The sequence below is a fragment of the Metopolophium dirhodum genome, chromosome 3 (genome assembly GCF_019925205.1).
Source record: "Metopolophium dirhodum isolate CAU chromosome 3, ASM1992520v1, whole genome shotgun sequence".
Lineage (NCBI taxonomy): Eukaryota > Metazoa > Arthropoda > Insecta > Hemiptera > Aphididae > Metopolophium > Metopolophium dirhodum.
Genome location: NC_083562.1, coordinates 27,826,832 through 27,843,257, shown reverse-complemented (window position 1 = coordinate 27,843,257; position 16,426 = coordinate 27,826,832). Strand labels below are relative to the sequence as shown.

Genomic DNA, 16,426 nt, shown 5'->3' with positions numbered 1-16,426 from the left:
CTTATAATTTATTGAATGGTTTAACAGAAGATAGTAATAATACTTACTTATACAATTGAAAATAAAAAATTCATCAACATTATAAATATATTAATACCGTTACAATTTAAATAAATAATATAACATAAGGACTTTGTCTATACCATAAACCAGGGGTCACCAACCTTTTCCAACAAGTGAGCTACTTTAAAAAAATTAAGTTTATGGTGATCGACCACTATTTATTTAGGTACCTATATTATATTTATATTATTACATATGCAGCATATAATAATAAATGTAATAATAGTATTCTTCTTTTATTATTTCTCCATCGGAAAATCGCATTATTTTTCTTCGTTATAATAGGTATATTATACTTTATTTTATACCTATATATAAAGTGGTAAAAATGTGTTTACGCACGTGATCAACTGATATTGGTGGTAATTAATTTTTAATACGATCAACCAATATTCCTCTAAAGATCAACTAGTTGGAGACCCCAGCTGCCATAAACCATTATCAGTGGCATACCTACAGTCGGGTACATGTGGTGTTTAGGGTCATGACCCATCCTACTATATCCAGCTCAATAATAAACATTGTTAAATATAGTTAAACTAATCAATTCTTAAACTTTAATTAATATTTATAGTTTGGTTATTTGTTTTAGTTAATTATGTTTTAAGGTATATTATTTCAGTTTTTTTGCATTAAATTATTTTAAAAATGTATTTATTTATTTTTTCGGTATGCCTGTATACTGTATAGTGTATAATCGTTTAAGATTTGTCATATTAATGATACCAATTATGCAATTTTAATTACAATACAATATTTTAGATTTTAGCTAATAGATGACATATAGGCGATTTAGTCACATAAGTGAATGTCGTATAGGATGACTATTTTTCTCATCAAAAATACTATTTTTCCTAAAGAAAAAAAATTAATGTATTTATATACCTAACACGTATGATTTAGCACAAAATACCGAATGACCTATAGGGTAAAAATAAATATTTGTTGAACCTACCAAAGAAAAATTTATTTTAGTCCCCAAAAAATAATTTATTTGAAATCTGCATCAACACTTTACTTTTTTTCCCTCCTCCAAATAGTTGCATAGCAAAATCTGTCAACGGTTTGACCAATAGTGTCCAATCAAAGAAATATATCCCTGATTTTTTGACGTTGCCGGTTTAATGATCGTTGTTGTCTGTATATTCCTTGCGGCGGCGAAAGCATTAACGTACTTATTAAATTTATAAATGGTTCTACCTACTATTATAGATCTTTAAAAAAACCAATAGCGACGGACCGAGTAAATTTCAGTGTACGAAAATACTACAAATTCGAATGATAGTACCGGAAATAAATACACTTATGACTTATTACTTCATTCTATATATCTACTTAATAAAAATGTTTTCGCTGTGCCAAAAAGTTTGAAATTTAATACAAAGTTCCTCATAAGTCGTTCATATACACTAATTAAAAAATATCGAAAATACATAGTAACAATATGTAAAAATAAAGCGTTTAAAGCAGCGGTTCCCAAACTGTGCACCGCGGTGCCCTAGGGGCACCGCGAGCACTTTCTGGGGGCGCCGCGGTCTACGTTTCATAAGTTTAAAATGTATATAAAAACCATATGCCCAATTACTGGGTTTGATATTTATCAGTATAATATTATTACTAGATATGATTTTATGGGTAATAAATTATTACAAATAATTGTTGATTGTTGACTGATTGTACCTTTATTATATTCTAATCATGTCAGACGATGTATTCAATTAACTATTACTTATTAGTCTGTTATTTCAAACTGACAACGAAAATGCACTGAGAGCTTCCTACATGGTGAACTACCGAATTGCTCAAAAAGGTGAAGCTCATACTATTGCTGAAACGCTTATAAAACCATGTCTTATTGATATAGCAACTTGTATGCTTGACGAAAAATTTGGCAAGGCTCTTACGCCGTTAATGGAATTACGAACTGAAGTTCTTTCATTTTTAATGGACCACAACGTTACATTGGGTAAAATCATGAATGATGTAACACGGCTCTGTCAATTTTCATACTTGGCTGATATTTTTAGCAAAATGAACGAGCTCAGCCTTTCCTTACAAGGAAGGACTATGACAATTTTTGATGCCAGCCACAAAGTAAGTGCATTCAAAAGGAAAATTGATTATTGGGCACAGTGTACTACTAAAGGCAAATTTGAATGTTTTCCAATAATGCAAGCCTTTTTGGAAGAAAATGATGAGCAGGCTTCTACTAATATTGTCAACGAGATTATTGAGCACCTCAAACAGCTAAAAAATTCTTTTGAGCAATATTTTCCTGCAGATCGGGAAGTATTGTTGAAAGACCATGAATGGGTACTGAATCCATTCTCAGTTTGTATGAAACCTTCAAGCTTATCTTCAAGTGATTACGAAAGGTTGATCGATTTAACTTCTGACTTAATATTAAAATCTTCCTTCAACAGCAATGCGTATGCCGAATTTTGGTTAAGTTTGAAAGACAGAAGTTATGAAGGTTTAAGCGAGAAAGCGAAAACACTATTTTTACCCTTTGCCACTACTTACTTATGCGAGTCAGGATTTTCGTCATACGCTGCAACTAAAACCAAATACCGCAATCGCCTCAATGTTGAACCTGACCTCCGACTCCAATTATCAAAAATAAAACCTGACATTGCAAAACTGTGCCAAAATAAGCAGCCACATACATCACATTAATTAAAATTAAATTGTAAATATTTTTCATTTGTTATATTTTTATGTAATAATTATAATCATAATAACAATAATTTTTATTTATTTATCTTTTTAAAAATGCATTAATTTATAATTAAATTAGTTGTGTAGCTTAGAATGCTTAGATTGTATTAGGTTTAATAAAATTAATAAAATTGGTTCTCAATGAGTACTTTTTTTGTTCTATCTTTCATGTTATATACAGCAGGGCACCGTGGCTAACTTGGTGCCTCTAAAAGGGCACCGCGGAAAAAACAGTTTGGGAACCGCTGGTTTAAAGTAAGACATTTTACAAAATTCATCAAAATCTCAAAAATCTCGAAATTTTGCAAATTATATTGAAGCTAGTAATTTTTTTAAAACTTTCTTTTTAAATCTAAGATTTGAAAGTATAATACAAGATTCCTCGTAAGATTTTCCACTTATAACAAAATAAAGAAATTTTACCGGAAAGTCGCATTAATTGAACAAATGATGAGAATTTAAAGTTCAAAATTTTTGACATTGCGGGTAATCCGTAGATTAGCTATTTCTTCTCAATCGATTTTTGATATTTTGTTGTAATTCAAAAACGAATAACTGTGGGCACTGATTAGCTCCAAATGTTTGCCTATTTTATAATACATTTCAAATTTTCAAATTTATTTGGTTTTTTCCCTATATAAACTATTTTTTCTATAGATATCAATAAAAAATGTTTGCATTGTCAAAAAACTTGAAAATGTAACACTGAAAATGTTCCTCATAACTCATAAGTTGTTATTATATCAACTTCAAAATATTAAAGATACAAAGGCATAATTTTTTCTAATTATTTAATGTTCAAATTTTGACAAAACTCATAAAAATCAGGAACATATACAAATTAAAATTTTAGTTAAAAATGTATAAAATGATCAGTTTTTATAGCTAAGGCATCAAAATTTAATACAAAGTTACTCATAAGTAAATCTTGGAACCATGATGATCGAATTAATCTAAATATTTTAAAAAAGTCATTGTGTAAAGTAAAATATAATATAATATAATATACGTAACATTTTGAGGTTCCACGAATATTATTTTTTATTTACAACAAAATAACTATAAAACCGTCATTCTCCGTTTGAATATTTAATTTCATCAAATTCTTTGTAGATTTTAAGTTTTCGTATAAATTACCTATCAGAAATCTAGTATTCAATTTTCAGGCCTTATAGCTATTAAAATTTGTCCAAATATTTGAAGATGTCATTGAATATAGAAAATAAAAATTATTAAGTAATCATTGAATATTTCAAGTTTCTACGGTCTTTAACAAAAATTGACTGAGGATAAATCGTTATTATATGTTTGAATATATCCAACATCATCAACATTTAAACTTCAATCACTCATAAAAATCTGTTATTGCGTTAAGCTTATTTCAATTTAAAATAAATAAACTAATGAGGAATCTTGTATCAAATTTTCAAGATTTAAGTGTATATAAAATATAAATACATTGTATTATACAATGTATATACATTTAAAATGTTTTTAATTATTAATTGCTAAATAATTTGCTAATTTTCGTAATATTTTTGAATTTTGTAAAAATTTTAACTTTAAAGCTTAAACACTTATAATAATAAAAATTTAGACTACCTATATTAATTTGTATCTTAGATATATTTTTAATTTGGTAAGAGAAACTTATGAGGAACTCTGTATTAAATTTTAAAGTTTTTAATACGTATTCAAAAACCAACATTTAATATTTTAATCATATACATAAATAAAAATAATAAAATGTTTATAAATAGCACAAAAAGAGTTGTTATGTTTTGAATATTATGTCGTGTCTATTATTAAATGCTCATATGAAGAGTCAGTGAAAATTTCAAGTCTCAGAGGCAATTTATTATATTTAAGTCGGTACAATCATTGATTATTAATACAAATATGTATATAATCAATGGTACAATAAAATAAACAATATCCATTTAGTCAAAAACTGCAAGTTTTGCGTAAAATTTCCCATTTTTTTCTGATTATTTTCAAAAGTATTCAGAATTTCCACTTTTTACTTCCCAAAAGTACTAATTAGTTTCAATTTACTACCATAAACCACCCTCAATGTACAAGATCAATGCATTTTTTCTACTACAAAACGTATATATAGACACAAAAATAATAATAATTTATAAAAACATATATCATTGTATAGATCCATATAAGATTACGTCGCGATGAGGCCCAGACTGTACCCAAAGTGTTTCGGAACGGCCAATTTTCCCGGAATCAAATTTTCAGTACCTAATTTATGTTAAAATGTTGTCTTATACTAAACAGTTTTACTTGATAGAAAAACAATATTGTTTTGATAAATGTTCAAATGATCAAGTTAATTATTTTATTGACTGGCGAAATATTTTTAAAAATGATTTTCCTGGCTCGTTGACGACAATTATTGATAATTAATAATCATTCAATGTAGAAATAAAAACTTTTAAAAATACCTACGCTAAAAACATATTTTTAAATTAGTTAGGAAGAGCTCAGGAATTTATTTACGCTATTGTTCACTTCAAATAATTAAAAACAGAACCTTGATATTTAAATCTGGTTCAATCGACTCTGGACACGCTTAGGTGATCTGCAGTAAATAAATCAAATGAATGCCGATGCCCGAATGGTTGGAATAAATAATGGATTTACTGGATCACTATAATTACTTTTTCTACAACGTCGAATGATAAATATTATATTGACACATAGTTAGGTACTAGCTGATCAAGCCAAGATTAAGATAATTTTGGGCCCGGGGCCAAACAATTTTAGGGGCCTATAAACATAATCAAAATATTGGTGACCCACAAATAAATATTATATTTCAGAGATAACGTTTTTTTTTACTTTATAGGTATATTATATTACATTATTTTCATTATTTAAATACTTTTTTATAAAATGTGAATGTTTGAACAATGAACATAATATACATAATAAATTATAAATATTATTGTATGAATGTGTTCATTATTCTAGGTTATATTAAAAAGTTAACATCAAAAATTATATTTTTTTGTTTTCATTTTTATCAATATTATGTACTGTAAATTGTGTATAGTCAATTAATTAATGTTGTAACAGACTTCCTACTCTTAGCGATTGCTTATAAAGAGTAGGTATTAACTTTAAATGTAAATATTATTATGAAGAAGTTAAAATAAATTATTATTATTATTATTAAAAACAGTTTTATAGTCAAATCTATTGTATCTAGTAATAATATGATTCTATCATCATTCGCCATAAATTCGTAATCGACGGTATTCACCATACTCACTACTCGGGTATTCCTATAAATCCCATTTCCTTACCAACTAAATTCCTGCTTAAAATTCCCACTTACGTACAAACAACACGGGGTTCCGCGATCTACCTTATTTCCTACCTGATAATATACTGCTGCGAATCAGAATTTTTATTTTGGGCAATGGAAAAGTTAAGATAAATTTTGAACACCATACACCGAATATTAAATAACGAATTGAACAAAGTTTGAGTCATATAGAGTTTGTACATTTAACGGGCAACGAAGTGCACGGGATCAGCTAGTAATAATATAATTATCCATTATCGATATATTATAGTAATATTTAGCAATATTAGCTTATAGGAAACTTTAATACATTTTATTCAAATAATTCTAATGTAATAAAAAAAAAAAACGTGCTATCCGCTAGGGGCCCACTATTGTTTGATATCCGTGGCCCCCTCTGCCCGACTTAATCCGGGCTTGTAGCTGATACAAAACCAATACTAATTACTATAACCTATCACCTTTGTGCGACAAATATGCGGCGATCTCCTTCCTGTAAAACACAATATGGGTACATACCTATAGGTACTCACTGAATGTGACAGATAACTATAGCTGATACCGTGAAGCTGTACAAACAAAAACTGAAAACCAAATATTCAGCAACTTTTTTGTATTTTGAAACCTATTATCTAATGACTATGTTCTGAAGAAAACTACAAGACATATTAACAAGACTATATTGTATTAATAAATTATGATTAAGCGTCCTCCGGTTTAATCTAATAGGCACTTACTTCACACAATCCAGATGAATTTGTAGACAGCCATTTGTCACGGCAACAATTTTGTAACCAAAATTATCTTAGTTCGTGATCGCTGGACATCCATGCAGTAACGTTGTAACTTTATTTTCAAAGATATAGAAACACCATAAAACTTATTTATGCTATAAGTGACACACTATGCAATAGTGTATAACTTTATTACTTTTATTACTTACTTTATAAATTACAATGTTTTATATTTTATTATATAATATTATAAATTATATACAAAAAAAGAATTATACATACAAATACATTATATTTTTTTTGGTCCACCAGTGATATAGGGCGTCCGGGTCCGGCAGCGACATATGTCAACATGTACCTTTCATTATGTGCTTGTACGTGTTTAATTAAGGAGTTTTTTTTTCTATACACTTTTGCGCAATAAGCACATACAAAGTCTACAAACAGAAAGGCAAACGTTTTTTTAATATAATAATATACTGTCTAATAATATTATTATTATTTAATTATTCATACAGTCGAAGGAGAGTTACCACTATAACGACTACCTAACCTCTAACGTTTTGTTTTGTAACAACTTGAAACCATATAAAAAAATAGTTTCAGAAACATTAATAATTATATTTTGAATAATGAGTGTGGAGTGTCCTAGGTTAAATGAATCACCCGGTGTGACCGGTGATTTTTACTGGGGGAGTAATAATCGCCGGGAGTATTTATTACCTAAGCTAGCCGGCGATTATTACTCCCTCTATGTTTTAACTCCACTTTATCTGGGGATCGCCGGAGCAAATAAACTGCAAGAATAAAATAAAAAAAACTTATAACAATTGTTTAGGTAGGAATATTCCATTACTTCTTATATTAATTATTAGATGATGATTTAAGTAAATATTAATCGTTTTAGTAGTCACTATGCACGATTTTATACATACATAACTAGCTTTAAGCCCTGGGATAAATGACACCGAGATGAACAATCCACCTTGTTAACTTTTTTTTCCTACATGGACCAATTGCGAGCACAGAATAAACGAAAATGTGTTTATAAGACTAATTAGATATTAAACAAAATAATCTACATATAATATTATTATATTAAATTAGCTGATCCCGTGCACTTCATTGCCCGTTAAATGCATCAACTCTATATGAATCAAACTTTGTTCGATTCTTTATTTAATATTCGGTGGTATGGTGTTTAAAATTTATCTTAACTTTTCTGTTTCCTGGAATAAAAATCTGATTCGCAGCAGTATATTATCAGGTAGACAATCTACCTGCGGTAGATCGCGGACCCAGTATCGGCCTGAGATCTAAAGGGCCCAGGAGGCAAATTATTCAAAGTGCCTCTCAAAAATACCAAATCTCAAAAAAATAATTTAAAAACGTTTTATGGATATTTATCACATAATATGGATCGATATATATATATAATATATAGTAGTATAATATCGATTAAACATCACAGTACGTATTTAAACATAATCATAGATTCCAAAATTATAATATAATTATATTATTATTATCACGGACTAAGATATTATGATTTTAGTATCATTAAAATAATAAAATTTATATTATATTATTATTATAAAATTATTTAATGAATCCAAACGCATACCATTGGGCTATATAATATATAGTAGGTAAATTTTGATAAATAATTTCATTTATTTTTTGAAAAATACGGTTCGGGGCCTCGGAAGCGATAGCCTCCTAGCCGCCTGGGCCAGGCCGACACTGCGCGGATCCCGTCGTGCTGTTTGTAAGTAAGTGCATGATTTAACTCTAAAGTATCTAAATTATACCAAGTTTGTCGTATTTCACCTATAGTGGATTACAATAATCAATTAATACAAAATCCTAACCTAACCGTATTAAAATCAGATGAAAAAAAAATCAAATTTAACCATTTTTAAACTAGCCTATCTTCTTTCCAAAGGTCTAATCTACACACAAACACTCATTTATATATATATTATAAGGTGAATGTCGACATTTGGTGAATGTTGACATTCACCGAAATTTCTGGTGAATGTCAATTTCTTCTTAGATGTAGAACTGGTGAATGTTGACATTTTGTAAAAAAAAATTGCAAATAGCACGGGGTCCACAATCTACCACAGCCCACAGGTAGATTGCCTACCTGATAATATACTGCTGCGAATCAGAATTTTTATTCCAGGCAACAGAAAAGTTAAGATAAATGTTGAACACCATACACCGAATATTAAATAACGAATTAAACAAAGTTTGAGTCATATAGAGTCAAAAAGCGTGAAACATTAATACATGGCTCCTGATATATTGTTGCAATAGCAGATAAAAAATGTTAAAAATATATTGGGTTGTTTTTTTTTATAATCATTTAAAGTTCAAGTTTTGACAAAATATATCAAATTGAAAATTTACAATTTATTCAGTTGTTAAAAATGTATAAAATGGTCAACTTTTATAACTAAGGATTAAAAATTTAAAATAATATTCGTGTAAATATGTTAAATATAAATTTCTTTATTCACAATAATATCATCAGATATATTTAGTAATATATCATAGGCTGACTGACCGTCTTCGCTCAGAATCGTTTTTCTTATACAATGATATTATATCATTGAATTTAAATTTAACACAATCCTTTACAGTTTACAATGACCCTGCACTTGTAAAGTTGTAACCTACTGTACAGCAGAGCGACATCCACTTTATTTACACTGCATTGGTGCTATCTGGGATGTGTACCTGGCATAAACATCACCAGCCGACGCGAAGACAACATTGAAATATTGAATAAAATAATTATAATATGATAATCTAATATATAGGTAACACTCATAAATAATAATTTTTGTCTAACACAAATACCTCTTTGTTGATCCATTTTAAACTTGAAGCATGAAATGCAGAATTGAAATTGTTGAGATAATTTTATCACATCATCTTAAGAAAGACAGAACCATAGATATATTATATCGTAGATCCATCGTGGATCGATGACCGAGCCATTTTACTACATTTTTCTTATTTATATATAGTCTACGAATTTTTTAATAATATATGAGCTAACCTTTTTGGCTTTTTATATGTTAATATAATATTACCTATCATTTAGTCGTGTCTTAGCCGTTTTAGGTGTTTCCAACTTAATTTCATGAGTACGACCAGAGGCGTGCTCAGGAATTTTCGTTAGAGGGGGGGGGGGGCATTTCAAATTTTCAAATTGCAATTTTTTGAAATGTAGAAAAGTTTTTATCACCGCTCCCGATTAGTTTTTTCTAACAATCATTGAACATTTGGTATAGAAAATCATTGATTTTTAGAAATAGAACAATCTATATACATACCTTTATATAAATGAATGTTTGTGTGTGTCCCTTTATGCATTCTATATTAGTAATATATAGTATAATTTCACTAAATTAATTTACACTTAAAAAGACACTTGCTTCCACAGTGTGTCACACCCAAATGAGTCGAACGATCACTATTTTTTTTCCGGGCAAAGCCTTTCAGCATTCAACTGTAGTATTATTATAAAACCAAATTAATGCTAGTTTTCTTTTTAATAAATGTTATAATAATGTTTAGTTTAATATTTCTGATATATTATATTCTATAGGTATTATATATTTTGATATTAAATTTCAAACCATTAAGTCTTAAGAAGTTAGTTATTAATTAATAACTATATCCTAAGAAATATAATAGTAAATATAATAGGAATATATATAAATATATTCGGATATTCCTATAAAGTATAAAATCACATTTTTATATATTATTATTTTGTCTAGTGGTCTAGGTCTAGCGTATACGTCACACGCAAAACTGCCAATCAGAAAATATCATGATACCTGGCTGACCTCGTCTTTATAGATCTTAAAAACTGGCTTATCTTATTGATAAGCCCTGATAAGAAGTAAAAATTGTTAAGAACATTTTTTTTAACATAAATCATAATAATATCTAGTCGGCGCCCGGCGGTCATAATATATACTTATCTATGTCGGCGGCGGTTACTAGTTGTTCAACCATTTCAACTACCAAAATTAATAATTCAAATATTTTTATAATGTTATTTATAATTTTCAAAATGTTTTGAACTTAAGTATACTGCGGTCGTTATGAATTCAGATTTACCTCAATATTGTCAGCCTGGACCATCCACATCAAAAGATGAAAACCATCCACGAACAAATACTGATGAAAAACTCCAATTCCCTCCTTACCACTACCAATTGGATGCAGCACAACCATCCACGTCTGCTGCACAACTTACATATCCAGTGCCTCTATCACCCTGGGCAAACAGTCAAAGTTTTCCTTCGTATATGCCAATAGCGGGAAATTCTACACAGCCATCGTCATATATTTACCCACCAACTTCTAGCTTAAGACTGCCACCCGCTGAACAAGTACCACCAAACTGTTTAGACTGGACCATTAATCCTATTAAACCCCCACCGCAGCAGTTTAAAACTACGTCGGAGCCATTGTTTGCTCTTGGATATAGTTCAACCATTTCAGAAAATTGGATGGAAGGAGATAAAGGTCTCCAGTACAGTATTAAAAATTTCACATTTTGTACTAAAAGAATAAACAGTTCAAATGCATCTACTAGCTCCAGTCAAGTAAATGAGTATGACTCTTTGCTCATCTCCATCCCTCAGGTATCTTAATAATTTTTGATTTTGTTCAAACAACATCCAACTAAACCTATTCTAGAAATTATGTAATCTAAACACTAATTTCATTAATATAAAAAAAATAATTATCTTACATAAATTACATTTATATTAAAGGCTCTAGAAGGAGATTACCATTATTATGTATGGCCTGCATCACCTGTACTCGCATGGATTATATGGGAACATAGACTTGAACTGCCTGGAAAAAAGATATTAGAAGTTGGTTCTGGAACTTCTTTGCCTGGTATAGTAGCTGCTAAATGTGGAGCTATTGTTACGTTAACTGATGATCCTACTATACCCGGAACTATTAAACATGTTCAGAAATGTTGCTACATGAATAGCTTGTATCCCGAACAAGTAAATGTTTTAACCATCTATTTTATTAATTATTTTTTTTATAAAATTAATTATTTTGTATATAGATAAGAGTACTTGGATTGCAGTGGGGCTACTTTTTTCGTGAAACTTTAAATATTGGACCATTTGATTTGATTATTGGTTCAGATTGTTTTTACGAACCAACTATGTTTGAGGATCTGATTGCAACTATATCATTTTTATTAGAACGTAATCCGTTGGCCAAGTTTATGACAACGTATCATGAAAGAGACCCAGAATACGGAATTGACGAACTTGCAGCAAAATGGAAACTTAAATGTACACACAAACCACTTGAAGACTTGGGTCAAAACAATGAGCTAGATATTTATGAACTTATGAAAGGGAATGATATACATTTAATAGAAATTACCAGAAAAGTATTTAAAAAAAATTAAACTTAATATTATGTTATGTTATCCAGTGATTCAATTTATTCCGTCCAGAATACAAAATATTTATTTATATAAATACAACATAACAGTAATCTTTAATTGACAATTTTTTTTTTAAAATCAGATCAAGTTACCTATTAAAATTAATATTTTATTTTTAAAAAATATTTTGTACTGATTGTTAATGTTGATTTTAATAATTGCATAAATGTTTTCATACCTATGTATTTAAGATGATTCTTTAAAAAATTCTCAATAATTTTTTGTCAGATAAGCCACAGAGGCATAATTTAGAAAGGTCTGATTGAATTTTCTTATTGCAAAATGAGGACAGTCCTCCCTCTTCACAAATTGATATCACTATTAAATATTTTTAGTCAGTTTAAATTAGTCATAATATTTTCAAAGTTATATAGGAAAAAGAAATTAACAATATTGTTTTGACTCATTTACCTAAAAAATCTAAGTGGGCTTCAAACATTCTGAGTGCTTTGCCCTCCTCTTACCAAGCTATGTTTTGGGGTAAAGTAGTTTATACTACCGCAGAAAATATATAAGACACAATGCATTTTATTGCATAATATAATTTATTATACATTGGATTATTTTAGTACTGGAAAATAATATTACCAAACCAAAATATAATAAATAATTATGTATAAACTAAAGTTTAATTAAAGACAAAAACAACTGAACTCTATTAAGTATTGCATGTTAAGTTATGGATTTATTAGTATTCATTAAAATTGTTATGAGCAGTTAATTTGGCATGTTCCTGTGCTTGTGTTTGTCCAATCATAATACAACCACAATCAAGGCACTTGAGTGTAAATCGATTTACATCTGTATACTGTCTACTAGACTTAGCTTCATTAGCTAACATCTGAGCAGCGTCTAGCATGCGATCATCATTTGTTGGGAATAATGTTTGTATCTCTCCAGGCTGCAATTATATACAAATATAATTAAATAAATTTGAATATTATAAAATATTTATTTAAAAAAAAAATACTCACAGTAAATGGTGATTCCAAATAAAGAGGGTCATAATGAATACCATCATAAATAAGAAATACTCTGTGAGGATAGTTTTTATCTTCACCAAATTTACTAATAGAACCACTTTGAGTATCAATAACGGCAATTTCTATACCATAGAAGTTAGACAATATAGACACCTCAATAGCACCACCCCATGAATTTGGATTCCGTATCCATTCGCAATAATCTTCATTAGGTTTTCCAAGTACTGCTTCACTAAAATCCGTTTGATTATCTTTTACTGCATTAGCTATTATCTCACGCATATAGTTGCCACTACTCAAATCAATTTTACCTGAAAATCATCAACAAACAATATTATGCATTACACGTTAAGTATTTTATAATCATTGAACATTTTGGCCAAATTTAAAAATATCTACAGCTTATGACAATTTTTTTCCATTATGTAATTAAACGAAAATAATAAAATGACTTATGTACAAATAGTATTCACTTTGTTTTTATTCTTTGTTAGTTGCAAACTTTATTAAAAATTCAGAAATTTAAAATTATTTTTAATACCTATATAGGTAAATAACAAATATTATTTAAAAAGAATACATACAATTGTTGACAAGTGTGAAATAACTATTATTTCATACATTTACTCAATTAACATGACAATTTTTCCAATAAAATACATATATATAAAAAATTTAATTAATATTACCTCCCAACACAAATCCCATACTGGTGAACAAACAAGAATTATCAGCTGGTACAACTTTACGCAAAATCAATGGCACTTCATCTCCTACTTCTTGATCTGTGACATGCTTTAGAGTATTACTTTCAGTTTGTACTTTGAGCTGTTGGACACTAGCACTACTTGAGTCGACCTCAGCTATAATTGTATCACCTGACTTAAGACCAGCATCTTGAATCGTACCTTCTATTTTGTGTATGGACTTAGGTGGAAAGCCAAACAACAGTTTAATGCTAGCTACCGGTATTTCAGTCAGTACTGACACCTGCTCTTTCAAACTAGATATTGGACAATTTAAAGGAATTGTCATTGGAAACGTTCCCGAACGGCATTTTAGCCGTAACACTACGTCTGACATTGGTCAACTACGTTTGTTGTAGAACATAATTTGATAAATATGACTACAAAAAATTACAAAACATTAATACCTATAAATGCAATATTACAAAAAATTACTGTGTATATTGTAGAATATGAAATACGAATTATTATGAAAATTTTGATAGAGAATATTAGAAGTTAGAACTAGAGTCTACACAGAATACAGATTAGAGGAGAAAATTAAAAATCTCAATTCAATGATATTTAACAAATGAAAGTTGAAAAACGTTTGGCAAATATGATAAAAGTACAGTGTGACCAAAATAAAATATCAATTTTGAAAATGTTATCATAACTATCGAGTATCGATTAGGGGCTAGGACAGTTTTCCCGATTTTGATAACAGCGAGATATCATCAAAATCAAATTTCGGGAGATCGGTTATGCCAACCTTAGAAACATAAATTTCCCGCATAAAAATATTTTGTTTTACCTAACCAGCGTTTCCCACATAAAAATACAAAAATCTTAATTTAAAATAGCTAAAAACCTAACTACCACTTATCAATTATAACTACAGGTTATCAATATCCGAATTTAAAAAAAACAAATATTGGAGCTACCCATTACCCACCAAAGTTACACATTAAAACCTTGAATGCTCAAAAACTTAAAATAGTTTGTTCATGACACATCTAGTGAATCTTTGTAACACAGAATTCATAATAATTTTGATTATTCTTGATTAACTTTTGATAAAATATTACATGATTGAGTGACTTACATTTCCAATAACAATACGATGCGACATATGTTGAAGAATATTGGTGTATTGCTATTAATTTTATGTTCCACAACAGTTATTTGTTTTAAATGCAGTTTCAAAAACTTACATATGTCCATACATACATAAGCTCCTCAAACATTTCCTAAATTTTGTTTTAAGCTTATTCAATATTATCAAAGTAAGGCGTTAGCCACCCCAAATGCTATTTGCGCCCATGCATACATATTAGTATCAATTGTAAATTCATCATAACATATAAACAGTATAAGACTTAAAAATTGCATTTACTTGTCTAAATTCTATATATATTTTATGTATAAGGTACATAGTTACATAAGATACAAACATAAGTAATGTGTAAATTATAAAACTAAGATTTTATATATGTACTAAAAAAAATTATATAGCTAAAATTTAAAATATAAATATAATATTCGTCTAAGTTTATCAATAAATAGAAACAAAAAAAAAATACATTCAAATATACATTAAATAGACAAATATAACTTAAGAAGTATGAAGTGAAGAATACACTGTTGAGTACTGTAGAGATGTGACAAGTTGTCTTTAATTAACTGATTCGTTTTTTTCAAATAAATGAACTGGTTCAGACAGTACAGTGAATCATTTGATCATAAGAATCATAATTTATTTATTCGTGACCACCACTGACGAGTTTATTTAATTGAATCATTAGTCTAATGCGAGTTTGTTCTTTTCATAATTATACAAAATTAATTAAATGAATACAAAATAATTTATTATAAGAATCTAAATAATAAATAGTATACAAGAAGTCACCATTTCTATTTTTTGGTTTTTATACATCAAATTTGACTTAAATAATATAAAATTAGTTTGTTGACACATTAAAAACACAGTAAATAAAAATCATCTACATCTTATATGGAGTTAAGTAAAAAGAAATAATAATTAATATTAGTCCCAATTATCTACACACCAAGTATCTATTTAGTTAAATTTTTTATTTATTTTAAACTAACAAACCATGTTTAGTAATCAAAGGTCAGGTATTTATCAATAGAGTAATATGGTTTGAAACTGGCTGGACAGTGATGTACTGATGTGATATGATATTTAATCTTTTAGTCGGGTAAATATTTAAACATAAATTCAATCAACCAACCAGGGAAATTTTATTTTAGTACATTGAAAATGAAAATTTGTTTCTTAAATTACATTTTAACCGTTTCTTATTCTATTTTATTGTATCTTTTAATAAGAAAAATTTCAATCCCCTAAA

At 28.5% G+C, this 16,426-nt stretch overlaps 3 protein-coding genes across 3 annotated transcripts; 2 read left to right on the top strand and 1 right to left on the bottom strand.

Annotated features, from left to right (window-relative positions):
- Nucleotides 1-1,605: 1,605 nt before the first annotated feature.
- LOC132941958 (zinc finger BED domain-containing protein 5-like) lies at nt 1,606-2,921 on the top strand. The gene has a single exon (XM_061010223.1). The coding sequence runs from the start codon at nt 1,846-1,848 to the stop codon at nt 2,737-2,739; it is 894 nt and encodes a 297-aa protein (XP_060866206.1). The 5' UTR covers nt 1,606-1,845; the 3' UTR covers nt 2,740-2,921.
- Nucleotides 2,922-10,786: 7,865 nt separating this feature from the next.
- On the top strand, nt 10,787-12,403 carry LOC132941549 (histone-arginine methyltransferase METTL23). The gene is made up of 3 exons (XM_061009647.1): nt 10,787-11,510; nt 11,643-11,888; nt 11,954-12,403. The coding sequence occupies exons 1-3, from the start codon at nt 10,965-10,967 to the stop codon at nt 12,305-12,307; spliced, it is 1,146 nt and encodes a 381-aa protein (XP_060865630.1). The 5' UTR covers nt 10,787-10,964; the 3' UTR covers nt 12,308-12,403.
- A 469-nt stretch (nt 12,404-12,872) lies between these two features.
- On the bottom strand, nt 12,873-14,634 carry LOC132941550 (ubiquitin thioesterase OTU1). The gene is made up of 3 exons (XM_061009648.1): nt 14,019-14,634; nt 13,321-13,640; nt 12,873-13,247 (listed from the first exon to the last, which is right to left on the bottom strand). Exons 1-3 carry the CDS (start codon nt 14,410-14,412, stop codon nt 13,035-13,037), a joined length of 927 nt encoding a protein of 308 aa, XP_060865631.1. The 5' UTR covers nt 14,413-14,634; the 3' UTR covers nt 12,873-13,034.
- Between the last annotated feature and the right edge of the window lie 1,792 nt (nt 14,635-16,426).